The sequence below is a fragment of the Macaca thibetana genome, chromosome 7 (assembly GCF_024542745.1).
Source record: "Macaca thibetana thibetana isolate TM-01 chromosome 7, ASM2454274v1, whole genome shotgun sequence".
Lineage (NCBI taxonomy): Eukaryota > Metazoa > Chordata > Mammalia > Primates > Cercopithecidae > Macaca > Macaca thibetana.
Genome location: NC_065584.1, coordinates 107,656,283 through 107,672,437, shown reverse-complemented (window position 1 = coordinate 107,672,437; position 16,155 = coordinate 107,656,283). Strand labels below are relative to the sequence as shown.

The 16,155-nt window shown below is 40.0% G+C and overlaps 1 protein-coding gene and 1 non-coding gene across 7 annotated transcripts in view; one reads left to right on the top strand and one right to left on the bottom strand.

The window, feature by feature from the left end:
* The window catches only part of ADAMTSL3 (ADAMTS like 3), a 414,992-nt gene that overhangs the window by 229,335 nt on the left and 169,502 nt on the right, over positions 1-16,155 (bottom strand). For all 6 annotated transcript variants that reach the window (XM_050796105.1, XM_050796106.1, XM_050796108.1 and 3 more), the window contains exon 6: positions 3,029-3,265. In XM_050796105.1, the coding sequence (XP_050652062.1) occupies positions 3,029-3,265 (237 nt within the window). The remainder of the gene's footprint in view (positions 1-3,028; positions 3,266-16,155) is intronic.
* On the top strand, positions 350-456 carry LOC126960162 (U6 spliceosomal RNA). The gene has a single exon (XR_007727753.1). It is a non-coding gene; the product is annotated as a U6 spliceosomal RNA (small nuclear RNA).

Sequence of the window (16,155 nt, the reverse complement as noted above, 5' to 3'; positions counted from 1 at the left end):
TTGTGATTATAGGCAGAAGCCAATGCACCCAACCTAAATTACTTTTAATAACGATTCATTTTAATTATAAAAGCAATGCATGATCATGGTCAAGAACTCAGAAAACACAAGCATAATCCCACTGAGAAGGATTACTATTATCATTTGGTCAAAGAGCCCAAAACTTAACTGATGGCAGTAAAGGGCAACAACAGACTGTTTATAAAATGGAAGAATTACATGGTAAGCTTTGACCTTTTGCCAAAAGTAGAAAGCAACCAAAGTGTCCTTCAGTAGGTGAATGGGTAAATAAACTGCAGTACATCTAGACGATGGAATATTATTCAGTGTTAAAAGGAAATGAGCTACTGTGCTCGCTTCGGCAGCACATATACTAAAATTGGAATGATACAGAGATGATTAGCATGCCCCCTGTGCCAGGAGGACATGGAAATTTGTGAAACATTCCATTAATTTAATTTTTTCTCTTAAATGTTTTAAATGAAAAAAAAAAAGAAATGAGCTATCAAGTCATGAAAAGACACTGAGGAAACTGAAATGTGTAATATATTACCACATGAAAGAAGCCAATCCGAAAAGGCTCCATACTATATGATTCCAACTCTATGGCATTCCGGAAAAGGCAAAACTATGGAGACAGTAAAAAGATCCACGGTTGCCAGGAGTTAACGAGGAGAGAGGGATGAAAGAGAAAAGCATGGAGGATTTTTAGGTCAGTGAAACTACTCTGCATTATACTATAATAGTGGACACATGTCATTATACATTTGTCCAAACTCATAGAATTTACAACACCAAGAGTGAGACCTAATGTAAACTATGAACTTTGGGTGATTATGATGTGTCGACGTAGGTTCATCGAATGTAATAACTGTATCACTTTAGTGGGGAATGTTGATAGCAGGGGTGGCGGTGCATATAAGGAAGCAGGGGGGTCCTATGGGAAAATTCCACCTTCCACTAAATTTTGCTGTGAATCTAAAATTGCTCTAAAAATTGAGTCAGGCCAGGTATGGTGGCTCATGCCTGTTATGCCAGTATTTTGGGAGGTTCAAGGCCAGCCTGAGCAACATAGTGAGAACCCCATCTCTACAGAAATCAAACAAACAAAAAATTGGCTGAGCATGATGGCACATGCCTGCAGTCCCAGCTACATAGGAGGCTGAGGCAGGAGGATTGCTTGAGCCCAGGAGGATGAATCTGCAATGAGGCATGATCATTTTGCTGTACTACAGCCTGGGTGACAGGGTGAGACCCCGTCTCTTAAAAAAAAGAGAGAAAGAAAGAAATTGAGTCTGTTTTAAAAGGGCAGGGAGGTGGATAGTGCCGGAAGAGCCTACAGGAGACTGACAAGAATCCTCAATTTCATCATTAATGCAAGGACAAGCCATTGAGGGGCTTTGGGGAATGCAAGAATGACAAGCTCTGATTGCCTTTTAACATAATCACTTTGGCTGCTGTGTGAATAACAAACTGGAGGGAATCATAGTGGGAGCTGGGAGAACAGAACAGAAAGCTGTTAATGCGATTTAGATTAGCTAATAAGGACTTAGGCTACAAGAAAGGCAGTAAAGATGGCAAGATGTGCTAAATTAAAAGTAATCTTTGGAGGGAAAATTGACAGGACGTGGCAATGGATCAAATGTGTGGGTTGAAATAAAGGCAGAATGATGTCAAAGTTTTGGGATGAGCAACTAGAAGCCATTTTTTAGATAAAGGGATGAACAAAGTTGAAGCTAGTTTGAAAAGCAGGATGAAGGTTCACCTTTGAGCACTTTAAGTCTGAAACTCCTGGTAGTGCTTCACACTTAGTAGGTGGTCAGGTTGCTTGTCTGCTGTTGTTACTATTGTTTTTGTTATGAGCACAACAGAGTAGGTGAAATACTAGACACATTCATTATTTTTAAAAAACATTTTTCAGAAGTCAAAAGAATAGATGCAGAATCCTATAATTTCCCTGCCATCCCTGCCTCACAACCTGTCATAGTGTCTTTTTAATTTTTTTTTCTTTTTGAGACAGTCTTGCTCTGTCACCCAGGCTGGAATGCAGTGGCATGATCCTGGCTCACTGCAACCTCCACCTCCTGGGTTCAAGTGATCCTCCAGCCTCAGCCTCCCTAGTAGCTCGGATTACAGGCACACACCATCACATCCAGCTAATTTTTGTATTTTTAGTGGAGATGGGGTTTCACCATGTTGCCAGGCTGGTCTTGATCTCCTGACCTCAAGTGATCCACCCACCTTGGCCTCCCAAAGTGCTGGGATTACAGGGTGAGCCACCACACCTGGCCGAAAGTGTCTTGAATCCTTACACTCATTACAAGCCACTGAGGTTTATCCCAGTCACACTTGTCATAGCTCTGCAGAGACCACTCTGAAAAATCTGCTGGAATGCATTCATGTTAGTTTTTCAGTAAATAAATCATTATTCCCAAAGATCCAAAACAATGAATTAATTTTAATAAGAAAGCTTAATTTAATAAGAGACTCTCCAGTATTACTCTTCCAAAACAGTGGTTCTCAAAGTATATTCCCCAGACCCACAGCTTCAGTATCTCCAGGGAACTTGTTAGAAATGCAGATCTTTGGGCCCCATCCTTTACCTACTGAATCACAAACTCTGGGGGATGAGCACAACATTCTGTTATCACAAGCCCTCCAGGTGACTCTGATGCATGTTCAAGTTAGAGAATCACTAATCTATAGCCAGGGGCGGTGGCTCATGCCTGTAATCCCAGCACTTTGAGAGGCTGAGGCAGGCGAATCACCTGAGGTCAGGAGTACAAGATCAGCCTGGCCAACATGATGAAACCTCATCTGTACTAAAAATACAAAATTGGGATACAAATATAATTTGTATTTGGTGTACAAAAATACAAAACTGGGATTACAGGGGTAAGCCACTGTACATGGCCAATAGCAATATTTTCATCTGCATGAATAAAAGTACAGAAGAAAAGGGTTCTGTTTATTGACAGTAGGCGTAGCACATCCCTGAAGCAGGGGCTCCGGAGGAAAGTGTGCTTACCTGACAGATGCCACTGATACACATGTCCAAGGAGTCCGTGTTGCAACGAGTTCCATCCAGTACCTTAGGTGCCAGCTCCACCACCAAGTTTTGTCCTCGTGCATGACACTTGAGTGCACACGGCGCAGCAGGATCATTATATCGTGGAAGCCATTCATAATAACGCCCCTGATACTGGACATCATTGTAGGCTGAGCACTGCTGGGCTCTGAAATCTTCTGCATCTGGAGGGCAGTCCTGGGGACAGAGGGAAAAGGCCACATGCACATCACCCAGTGAGAGAGGCCAACAGAAGGTGAAATAAGTTAACCAGAATCTCATGAGACCACACCCCACTTGCCTCTATCTGGGAGTCACCTAATTCCCTGTCGTTGTTTTTAATTCATCTGTCTTTCCTCCCCTGTCAGGCTCCCTCCCATATCTTCACTGGTACCAAGTACCTGCCTTCAACTGGCTGTAGGATGAATGGCAGAAAACATAGCTTGTTCAAATTCTGTCTACAACAAAAGCAAATAAATTCTAAGTAAATGCCTTAAGTTGCTCTCATAATAAAAAGTGTTTGTACAAATATTGATGACTCATTGATCTTTTCACCAAATTATTGATTCCGCCCACCAGAATTTCCACAGCAAGATACTAGTTGAGAAAAGTGTTACTTTATTCATCAAAAATCTACTTTTGATATGTCAAACTTCATAATTAAAGAAAACATATACAAAAAAGCAATATAGCCACCAGGCACGGTGGCTTACGTCTGTAATCCCAGCACTTTGGGTGGCTGAAGCGGGCGGATCACTGGAGGTCAGGAGTTCCAGAACAGCTTGGCCAAAACAGTGAAACCCTGTCTCTACAAAAAATACAAGAATTAGCTGGGTGTGGTGGCGCATGCCTATAGTCCCAGCTACTCACGAGGCTGAGGCAGGAGACTGCTTGAACCTGGGAGCAGTGAGCCAAGATTGTGCCACTGCACTCCAGCCTGAGTGACAGAGCAAGACTCTGTCGCAAAAAAAAAAAAAAAAAAAGAAAAGAAAAGAAAAAAAAGAAACCAAACTCACACACACCATAATTTTATATTTTTATTATGAAAGTAATAAATATTCATTCTAAAAACTTTGGAAAATAGTTTCTACTCAACAAAAGAATAGATAACATAGATCTTTTGTATCTAAATCTTCACACAAATCTTGATTATTTACCAAGGAACTCTTTCTGGAATTAAATTTCTGCATCCAAGGTTATACACATTTTATAGACTATTCAAAATATTGCAAAATTGCCCTCCACTATAATTTTCTAGTTTTTTTTCCCAATCAGAAATACTTCATTGTTTTCATTTGCATTTTCTTTTTGAGATAGAGTCTTGCTTTGTCACCTAGGCTGGACCTCCCAGGTTCAAGAGATTCTCCTATCTCAGCCTCTCGAGTGGCTGGGATTACAGGCTTCTGCCACCATGGCTGGCTAATTTGTTTTTGCATTTTTAATAGAGATGGGTTTTCACCATGTTAGCCAGGCTGGTCTCAAACTCCTGACCTCAAGTGATTCACCCACCTCAGCCTCCCAAAGTGTTGGGATTAGAGGTGTGAGCCACCATGCCCAGCTTGCATTTTCTTTTTATTGTTTAATATCTTTTCATGTGTTAATTCTTCAAATTTTTGTATTAATTCTACAAAAATTTCTTGTTTTATATCCTTTATCCATTGGCATTTTTGTCTTTTTATTATTTTCATCAGATGAAACTATTAAACTTCATAGAGAAATTATCAACTCTTCGTCATTTCTGTTGGAAATATTTTCCCCATTTCATTTTGTTTTTACTACTTTGTAAAGTCAAAAAGTTTTACATTTTCATGTAGTCAGCTCTATTAATATTTCCCCTTAAGGTTTCTTTCCTTATTAATTGGCTTAGAAATGCTTTCCCACTCTGCTCTGAGAACAGATAAATACTTAAATGTATTTTCCTAGTTCCTTTATAGATTAGCAGTCATATTTAACTATTTGTTATATTTGGAATTTATTTAGATGAATCATTTAAGTTAGAAATCTAGCTTTATTTTTTTTCACAAATAGATATTGATAAATTATCAGCCAGGATTTTTAAATACAATTTTCCTCTTTTTGCTACTTGACTTTTGTATTTTATTGTTTACACTTTGGGCCTTTATAAACTTCCTTAAATCCTTTTTGGAAGTAGATAGGGAATAAATAGAATATAATTAACAAACATTCTTCTGAGATTAGTTGTATTATTTTGCTGTGAAATATTCCAAAATCCTATATTGCATCCACATTTTTGTTTTCTTAGCAAAATTAAACAAGGTTACACTAATAGAAGCAAGTCAAACTGAAGAAGACTAAAACTGGATGACTTTTTCTTTAGTCAGTGTCTTACTCTGTCACCCAGGATGGAGCACAATGGCATGATCACAGCTCACTGCAGCCTCGACCTCCAGAGCTCAGGTGATCCTCCCATCTCAGTCTCCCAGGCAGCTGGGACTACAGGCATGCGCCACTACACCCAGCTAATTTTTTGTAGAGACAGTTTTGTCATGTTGCCCATGCTGGTCTCAAACTCCTGGGCTCAGGCAATCTGCCTGCCTCAGCCTCCCAAAGTGCTGGGATTACAGGCATGAACCACCATGCCAGGCCAGATGACTTTTCTCTGTTGAAATGAGGACTGTATCCTCCATCTGGCCATAGGAAGGATCATCAATTACAAAATTACATCACCTCCTCTTCCTCCAGCCATGGCTAGTTTTCTCTATATCTCACTCTTCGAAACCAACCAAAGGAAAGTGTCTAAGAGAGCAGGATGCAAGCAACTTCTTTGCATTAGGCTCAATGGCAACATTCTCTAGGGACTGAACGGGCCGGCTAGCTAACTCTCAACTCCCTTAAATTCCATAAACCAATGAAGTTTCACAAAATTAACAAGAGCTAATTAGCAGAAGACACGTTAGAATGTCAGCCGTAGGGTGGCCAGATTTGTACATGTGACCAGCCCCCATGGCCACAGCTGACTATCCAGAGGCAAACATCTGGTACACACCAGGTCAATCTTTCCCAGGAATTTGAAATTGCAACAAAAGAGCTGGAGCCAAGAGAGTTAAGAACTCATATCAATCTAGGGCTGGACTCGCCATTTCTTTTATAAGATTCATGTTGAAGCAAAGCAAGCCAGTTCCCACAGCAAAGAAGAATGAATTCGATAAGAAAGGAGGAGGAAAGATAGTAAACTATGCATTTAAATAGGAATAAGTAACCAGTGTTCCTTATTTTCTGATTTCTGGCTCCAGGCCCTCAAGGCCTGCTTATGCTTAAATTCCCTTAAAAACCCATATATCCATCCAGTGAATCCCCTTTATCCTGAGCTAATGTAAGTAGACTTCTGTTCTTAGCATATAATGCTATCTGATTAAGGCAGCCTGATATCCAGATCATGCTTTCTAGTTTCCCAGGGGTAATCACTGACATTCTCTTTTCACCACCACCCTTTGAACTAGGTAGGTCAGGATTATTACCTTCACTCTATAAATAGAGAAAACTGTGACCTAGGAGGGGTGGCGCCCAAGATAGCCAAACAGGAACAGCTCCAGCCTCCAGCTCCCAGCGTGAGTGACACAGAAGACAGGTGATTTCTGCATTTTCAACTGAGGTGCAGACCGACACATCACACCTCTCACGGCTGGGTATACCCTGAGACAAAGCTTCCAAAGCAAGAATCAGATAGCAACACTTGCTGTTCAGCAATATTCTATCTTCTGCAGCCTCCGTTGCTGATAGCCAGGCAAACAGGGTCTGGAATGGACCTCAAGCAAACTCCAACAGACCTGCAGCTGAGGGTCCTAACTGTTAGAAGGAAAACTAACAAACAGAAAGGACACCCACACCAAAACCCCATCAGTACGTCACCATCATCAAGGCCAACGGTAGATAAAACCACAAATATGGGGAAAAAGCAGTGCAGAAAAGCTGGAAATTGAAAAAATAAGAGCGCATCTCCCAGGGAACAAAGCTGGACGGAGAATGACTTTCACGAGTTGAGAGAAGAAGGTTTCAGTTGATCAAACTTCTCAGAGCTAAAGGAGGAACTATGTAACCAGTGCAAAGAAACTAAAAACCTTGAAAAAATAATGGATGAATGGATAACTAGAATAATCAGTGCAGAGAAGACCATAAAAGAACTGATAGAGATGAAAACCATGACACGAGAACTACGTCACAAATGCACAAGCTTCAGTAACAGACTCGATCAACTGGAAGAAAGATTATCAGTAATTGAAGATCAAATGAATGAAATGAAACAAGATGAGAAATGCAGAGAAAAAAGAGTAAAAAGAAATGAACAAAGCCTCCAAGAAATATGGGATTATGTGAAAAGACCAAATCTACATCTGATTGGTGTGCCTGAAAGTGAGGGGGAAAATGGAACCAAGTTGGAAAACACTCTGCAGGATATCATCCAGGAGAACTTCTCCAACCTAGTAGGGCAGGCCAACATTCAAATTCAGGAAATACAGAGAACGCCACAAAGATACACCTTGAGAAGAGCAACTCTAAGACACATAATTGTCATATTCACCAAAGTTGAAATGAAGGAAAAAATGTTAAGGGCAGTCACAGAGAAAGGTCAGGTTACCCACAAAGGGAAGCCCATCAGACTAACAGCAGATCTCTCAGCAGAAACTCTACAAGCCAGAAGAGAGTGGGGGCCAATATTCAACATTCTTAAAGAAAAGAATTTTCAACCCAGAATTTCATATCCAGCCAAACTAAGTTTCATAAGTGAAGGAGAAATAAAATCCTTTACAGACAAACAAATGCTTAGAGATTTTGTCACCACCAGGCCTGCCCTACAAGAGATCCTGAAGGAAACACTAAACAAGGAAAGGAACAACCGGTACCAGCTATAGCAAAAACATACCAAAATGTAAAGACCATCGAGGCTAGGAAGAAACTGCATCAACTAACGAGTAAAATAACTAGCTAATATCATAATGACAGGATCAAATTCACACATAACAATATTAACCTTAAATGTAAATGGACTAAATGCTCCAATTAAAAGACACAGACTGGCAAACTGGATAAAGAGTCAAGATCCATCAGTTTGCTGTATTCAGGAGACCCATCTCACAAGCAGAGACACACATAGGCTAAAAATAAAGGGATGGAGGAAGATCTACCAAGCAAATGGAAAACAAAAAAAAAGCAGGGGTTGCAATCCTAGTCTCTGATAAAATAGACTTTAAACCATCAAAGATCAAAAGAGACAAAGAAGGCTATTACATAATGGTAAAGGGATTAATTCATCAGGAAGAGCTAACTATCCTAAATATCTATGCACCCAATACCGGAGCACGCAGATTCATAAAGTAAGTCCTTAGACACTTACAAAGAGACTTAGACTCCCATACAATAATAACGGGAAACTTTAACACCCCACTGTCAACATTAGACAGATCAACAAGTCAGAAAGTTAACAAGGATATCCAGGAATTGAACTCAACTCTGCACCTAAGTGGACCTAATAGACATCTACGGAACTCTCCACTCCAAATCAACAGAATATACATTCTTCTCAGCACCACATCATACTTACTCCAAAATTGACCACGTAATTGGAAGTAAAGCACTCCTCAGCAAATGTACAAGAACAGAAATTATAACAAACTGTCTCTCAGAACACAGTGCAATCAAACTAGAACTCAGGACTAAGAAACTCAATCAAAATCGCTCAACTACATGGAAACTGAACAACCTGCTCCTGAATGACTACCAGGTACATAACGAAATGAAGGTAGAAATAAAGATGTTCTTTGAAACCAATGAGAACAAAGATACAACATACCAGAATCTCTGGGACACATTTAAAGCAGTGTGTAGAGGGAAATTTATAGCACTAAATGCCCACGAGAGAAAGCAGGAAAGATCTAAAATTGACACTCTAACGTCGCAATTAAAAGAACTAGAGAAGCAAGAGCAAACATATGAAAAAGCTAGCAGAAGGCAAGAAATAACTAAGATCAGAGCAGAACTGAAGGAGATAGAGACACAAAAAACCCTCCAAAAAATCAATGAATCCAGGAGCCGGTTTCTTGAAAAGATCAACGAAATTGATAGACAACTAGCAAGACTAACAGACAAGAATAAATTGACACAATAAAAAATGATAAAGGGGATATCACCACCGACCCCACAGAAATACAAACTACGATCGGAGAATACTATAACCACCTCTACGCAAATAAACTAGAAAACCCAGAAGAAATGGATAATTTCTTGGACACTTATACTCTCCCAAGATGAAACCAGGAAGAAGTTGAATCCCTGAAGAGACCAATAGCAGGCTCTGAAATTGAGGCAATAATTAATAGCCTACCAACCAAAAAATGTCCAGGACCAGACAGATTCACAGCCGAATTCTACCAGAGGTACAAGGAGGAGCTGGTACCATTCCTTCTGAAACTATTCCAATCAATTGAAAAAGAGGGAATCTTCCCTAACTCATTTTATGAGGCCAACACCATCCTGATACCAAAGCCTGGCAGACACACAACAAAAAAAGGAGAATTTTAGACAAATATCCCTGATGAACATTGATGCAAAAATCCTCAATAAAATACTGGCAAACCGAATCCAGCAGCACATGAAAAAGCTTATCCACCATGATCAAGTGGGCCTTATCCCTGGGATGCAAGGCTGGTTCAACATACACAAATCAATAAACGTAATCCAGCATATAAAAAGAACTAAAGACAAAAACCACATGATTATCTCAATAGATGCAGAAAAGGCCTTTGACAAAATTCAACAGCTCTTCATCCTAAAACCTCTCAATGAATTCAGCACTGATGGAACGTATCTCAAAATAATAAGAGATATTTATGACAAACCCACAGCCAATATCATACTGAATGGGCAAAAACTGGAAAAATTCCCTTTGAAAACTGGCACAAGACAGGGATGCCCTCTCTCACCACTCCTATTCAACATAGTGTTGGAAGTTCTGGCTAGGGAAATCAGGCAAGAGAAAGAAATAAAGGGTATTCCGTTAGGAAAAGAGGAAGTCAAATTGTCCCTGTTTGCAGATGACATGATTGTACATTTAGGAAAACCCATCATCTCAGCCCAAAATCTACTTAAGCTCATAAGAAACTTCAGCAAAGTCTCAGGATACAAAATCAATGGGCAAAAATCACAAGCATTCTTATACACCAGTAACAGACAGACAGAGAGCCAAATCATGAATGAACTCCCATTCACAATAGCTTCAAAGAGAATAAAATACCTAGGAATCCAACTTACAAGGGATGTAAAGGACCTCTTCAAGGAGAACTACAAACCACTGCTCAGTGAAATAAAAGAGGACACAAACAAATGGAAGAACATACCATGCTCATGGATAGGAAGAATCAATATTGTGAAAATGGCCATACTGCCCAAGGTAATTTATAGATTCAATGTCATCCACATCAAGCTACCAATGACTTTCTTCACAGAATTGGAAAAAAACTGCTTTAAAGTTCATATGGAACCAAGAAAGACCCTGCATTGCCAAGACAATCCTAAGTCAAAAGAACAAAGCTGGAGGCATCAGGCTACCTGACTTCAAACTATACTACAAGGCTACAGTAACCAAAACAGCATGGTACTGGTACCAAAACAGAGATATAGACCAATGGAACAGAACAGAGCCTTCAGAAATAATACCACACATCTACAGCCATCTGATCTTTGACAAACCTGTCAAAAACAAGAAATGGGGAAAGGATTTCTTATTTAATAAATGGTGCTGGGAAAATTGGCTAGCCATAAATAGAAAGTTGAAACTGGATCCTTTCCTTACTCCTTATACAAAAATTAATTCAAGATGGATTAGAGACTTAAATGTTAGACCTAAAACCATAAAAACCCTAGAAGAAAACCTAGGTAATACCATTCAGGACATAGGCATGGGCAAGGACTTCATGTCTAAAACACCAAAAGCAATGGCAACAAAAACCAAAATTGACAAATGGGATCTAATTAAACTAAACAGCTTCTGCATAGCAAAAGAAACTACTGTCAGAGTGAACAGGCAACCTACAGAATGGGAGAAAATTCTTGCAATCTACTCATCTGACAAAGGGCTAATATCCAGAACCTACAAAGAACTCAAACAAATTTACAAGAAAAAAACAAACAACCCCATCAAAAAGTGGGCAAAGGATATGAACAGACATTTCTCAAAAGAAGACATTCATACAGCCAACAGACACGTGAAAAAATGCTCATCATCACTCGCCATCAGAGAAATACAAATCAAAACCACAATGAGATACCATCTCACACCAGTTAGAATGGCAATCATTAAAAAATCAGGAAACAACAGGTGCTGGAGAGGATGAGGAGAAATAGGAACACTTTTACACCGTTGGTGGGACTGTAAACTAGTTCAACCATTGTGGAAAACAGTGTGGCAATTCCTCAAGGATCTAGAACTAGAAATACCATTTGATCCAGCCATTCCATTACTGGGTATATACCCAAAGGATTATAAATCATGCTGCTATAAAGACACATGCACACGTATGTTTACTGCAGCACTATTCACAATAGCAAAGACTTGGAATCAACCCAGATGTCCACCAGTGACAGACTGGATTAAGAAAATGTGGCACATATATACCATGGAATACTATGAAGCCATAAAAAACGATGAGTTTGTGTCCTTTGTAGGGACATGGATGCAGCTGGGAACCATCATTCTCAGCAAACTATCACAAGAACAGAAAACCAAACACCACATGTTTTCACTCATAGGTGGGAATTGAACAATGAGATCACTTGGACACAGGAAGGGGAACATCACTTACCGGGGCCTATTGTGGGGAGGGGTTAGGGGGGAGGGATAGCATTAGGAGATATACCTAATGTAAACGATGAGTTAATGGGTACAGCACACAACATGGCACATGTATACATATGTAACAAACCTGCATGTTGTGCACATGTACCCTAGAACTTAAAAGTATAATAATAAAAAAAAAATACAAAAATACAAAAAAAAAAACTGTGACGTAGAAAGTTTTTAGCCACTAGTCCAAAGACACACACTAGGATATGACAGAGCCAAGACTGATTCTCAAAGTAATAAGCACTCTATTATAGAATACTGCTTTCTAGTACACATGGGGGACACTGACTGCTTACATTAAATGCTTTCATTCACTTCACATTCTTCCAGTGTCAGCACTAAGCTTGCCTAATCTGGCTCAGCTAGGTCCCACATCCCGGCTCAAGACAAGCTAGGGATTCTTGTGTCTTAAACAGTTTATTTGACATTTAGGGAGCAAAATGCCAAACATTCTTCTGCTTTCCTTTCCCTGAGAAGCATTTTTTTCATTTCAGTTAAATTGAAGACAACATTTATTTATGAAATATACTTAATGAGCTTTGTCCTAGGTCACATGCTAGGGAGAACACAAAACAAAAACATAAACCACCACTGTCGTTCAATGAGCTTGTTATCTTATTGGAGATGTAGCTTCTATATGCATGAAACACACCGAACAAGTGTTATCACTGGCATTTGTAGACTTAAAGTGGGAATGCAATGAAGGATGTAGAATTGTTATCCAAGAGTTAAACTGTACAATTGATTAGATGAAGTGAATAAGAATAGATTCCATATCAGCAAGACTTGACTCTAACCTGATAGAGGTAATAAAAGGAAGTGTCAGTCAGTGAGGGTAGCCAGTCTGGGAAGCTCAGAAAAGAAGAAAGAGGAGGAGAAGGATAGGAGGAATAGAGAAGAGGAGGATGGAGAGGAGGAGAAGGGAAGAGAAAGGAAAAGAAGAAGGCTGCCACAGCCAACAAATGACAAAAGGCACCCATTTCCCAAACCATCTTGAAAACAAGTTCTCCTTCCCCTCCTGAAACCATGAAGATATGTAAAACACGGGAGCAACTTATGTAGAGAAGCCAGGAATGAAAGATTATCTAATAAACTGAGTATTTTTATGCAAGAGAGACAGGCCATTATCTACGAGATTATTTATATAATAGGACTGGACCAAGCTTTCATGTGGATCAGACATTTAGGCAATTCCCCTCCCCAGTCCTCTCTCCCAATAACCAGCAAGTAGAGACTCAGGAGAAATAATATTGTTGCTACAAGCAAATTTTAAAATTTTATTTTAACTTCATATCCAAGTTGTACTATGAGCTGAGTTTTGTGATTATTTTATATAACAAATGACTGCATTTCTAGCATAAAAATAAATTGTTGGTGGCCACTGCAAACTAGAATTGGCAAACAAGGAATTGTGGAAAAGTGAAATCTCAGATGAATTTAAAGGATGGTGTGATGTAAACAGGAGAAGATTCGGGAAACAACATAACAAAAGAGAAACAGCAGAAATAAATTCGTTATCTATATGGAGCAGTATGCAGCCTTGTCCAGAAAGGGTGAAAGCTGGGAGTTTAAATAAGAGATAGATCTTATCTGAAGACAAGAAGATCCTTGAATGCAAGCGAGGAGATTTGAAAGCATTAAGGATCCACGGAGGGGACTAAAATATAAAAGATGGCATTTTAGGAACAGTATAATCGTAAGATGGTCTGGAGGTCTGGAGACAGACGTGAGATGGGGTGACTTTTGCCCAGAGTAGGAGTGATGACAAGGAAAAGAAATGAACACCTCCAAGAGAAATACTGAATGGAAAATTGTCAGATTCTAGCCATTCATAGGATCCATAATATGAGGGATCCTTCAAGGGTCACATCAAATGTCCCTTCTGTAAAGTCAGGAAGGAGCCCTGGGAGCCCCTTCTCCAAGTATACCAGGCCTCCCTCTGTGCTCATATAAAAATGTGTTCATGCTACAAAAATATCCTTACCAAATTATGATATACTTATCTTAAAATTATTTTCCCTTTACCTCTTCCAGCATTGCCTTTAATCCTATAAACCCTAGTATAAAAAAAAAAATGACTCATCAGTGAATTCAGGTATTAGATCTCCCTGCTGACATCCATGACTTCTCTTAGAAATTCTCCATTTGCTCCAAAATACCCCTGATAAAGATAATTCTTTATCTAGGGCTCAGGGGCCAGTTCTGGCTATAAGGATATATGCTAAGTGCTGATCAGTGGGTTATGTCTGAAGACAGCAGTCACCCGGGAGCCAAGGCACTGTACCCAGACATGTTCTGTTCCATATTCTTTCAGGCCCAAAGCCCAAATCTCCATCTCCCGACAGAGTGAACCCGAGGAAAGCCACTGAACCAAAGTCTGAATTCTCCAGGAGGGTGGTGTGGTCTTTGTGGCCTGGGTATGCCTTCTGCTCCTGCCATTTAAGGCATGATCTCCTGCACACCAGGAGTAGAATATCTTCATCTATGTGCTGTGAATGCATGTCCCTGTTACAACTAGACTTCATAACAAAAGAACATTTGATCTTTTCTTGAATGCCTGAATTTTTTTTCTTTAGCGTCTTCTGCTGAGGTGGGCAGAATTCTGAAATGCGACTGTCAGAGTCTGTCCTCGTTAAGCCGGATCCATCCCTATGCTAGGGATCCACCCCAGGCTGCTGGAGTAGTAGAAAACCAATAGCCATGGAGGATTTCCTTTCTCTGACTCCCTTCAGTTGTGTCTCTTTCAGTTAATTCCCTGCTTTTCCCTGATCTCTGGCCCTTGCCAACTAAGATTATGTAAAAGGTCTGCCCTACTGTTCCAGAGTTAGATTTTCTACAATGGTGTCTGGAAGTATAATGTCCCTCCAATACCACAGCAATTCTTGTGCTCATGTGTTACTAAAAGCTACCATGCTTTAGCTACTGCTGTCTGCAGCATCATTTTATTATCTGACAAAGCTTACAGCCTTTCCATACCCATGTATAGTGTAGTAGAGTGGTTAGGAGTGCACTTTCTGAAACCTGACTGTCTGAGGTTAAATTCAGTTCTGTGACCTTGGGCAGGTTATTTAAATCTCCTCTGTAAATGTGGAAATAAAAACAGCACTTACTTCCCAGGGTTAGTGTGAGGATTACATTAATTTATTCATGAAATGGCACTTAGAATAATGCCTAGCATTCAGGAAGTACTTAATAAGTATGAGCTATTATTATTATTTGGGTTAAGTATGAGGAAGTCAACACATATAGACAATAGCCCATGGTCCTAAGGCTGAGAGTCTGAGCCTTCAAACATTCCCATGGAGAAACAGAACTTTTAGCAATCTCTGGAATATGATACACTGTTAGATCTCCAAGGCTCACTGACAGAAACACCTCCTTCTCCATATAGCAGACTTCTCCGATAGAGACTGAGTTTGGCCATTGATGATGACATCTCTTGGATGGGACTGAAAAGACCCTGCCATCCCTTAATACAGGGCTTTTACGGTACTGGACGTATAGATGTAGGCATGTTTGAATCAGGGGGCAAGTCTCCCTCAAAAGAGCTCCTCATCTTAGAATCACTAAAGGCAACTTCCTTCAAAAGAGTGAATGACCATCCCCATTTCCAGGTAAAATGAAATCCACTAACCACTGAACTAGTGTAGCCAGTCTTCAGTAAGGCATTGAATGGCAGTGAGAAGGCAGTGAGAAGTAACAGCAGGGGTATGCTCATCAGAACTTGGTCCTCTCTCCACTTGAGGTGGGGTGGGTTACAGAGTGGTCCCCACTCCTGCTCTTTAGAGTGGATGATGGTGAGGTGGATGTTTTGAGCCCTCAGTTAATAAAGCAGGAAGCAGCTCAAATAATTATATGGAAAAAAAAGATGTAACCATATGCATACTCCAAGTTCATTGTGGTTACATCCAGTTATGGCACTCAACATGTTTGCAATGTTTCCATAGTATATTCAGGAATATACTTGTATAATCTCTCCTGTATAGGAATGGACTCTTATAGACTATCAATACTGAAGCTGGGGCTGCATTTATGTATCTCTGGTTTGCAACACAGTTTGGGCATGCACAGCTACAGATACTGTGGCACATGGAGACAAAGTGATGCTCTGGACACTTCCACTGCCACAACTTTCCTTTATTTCGCAAATAAGGAATTTTGTTGGAAATTCTGAGTTTGCAATGACAAGCGTAGCAACTGATGCTATATTCTTATGAAACCTCTCTTAGGA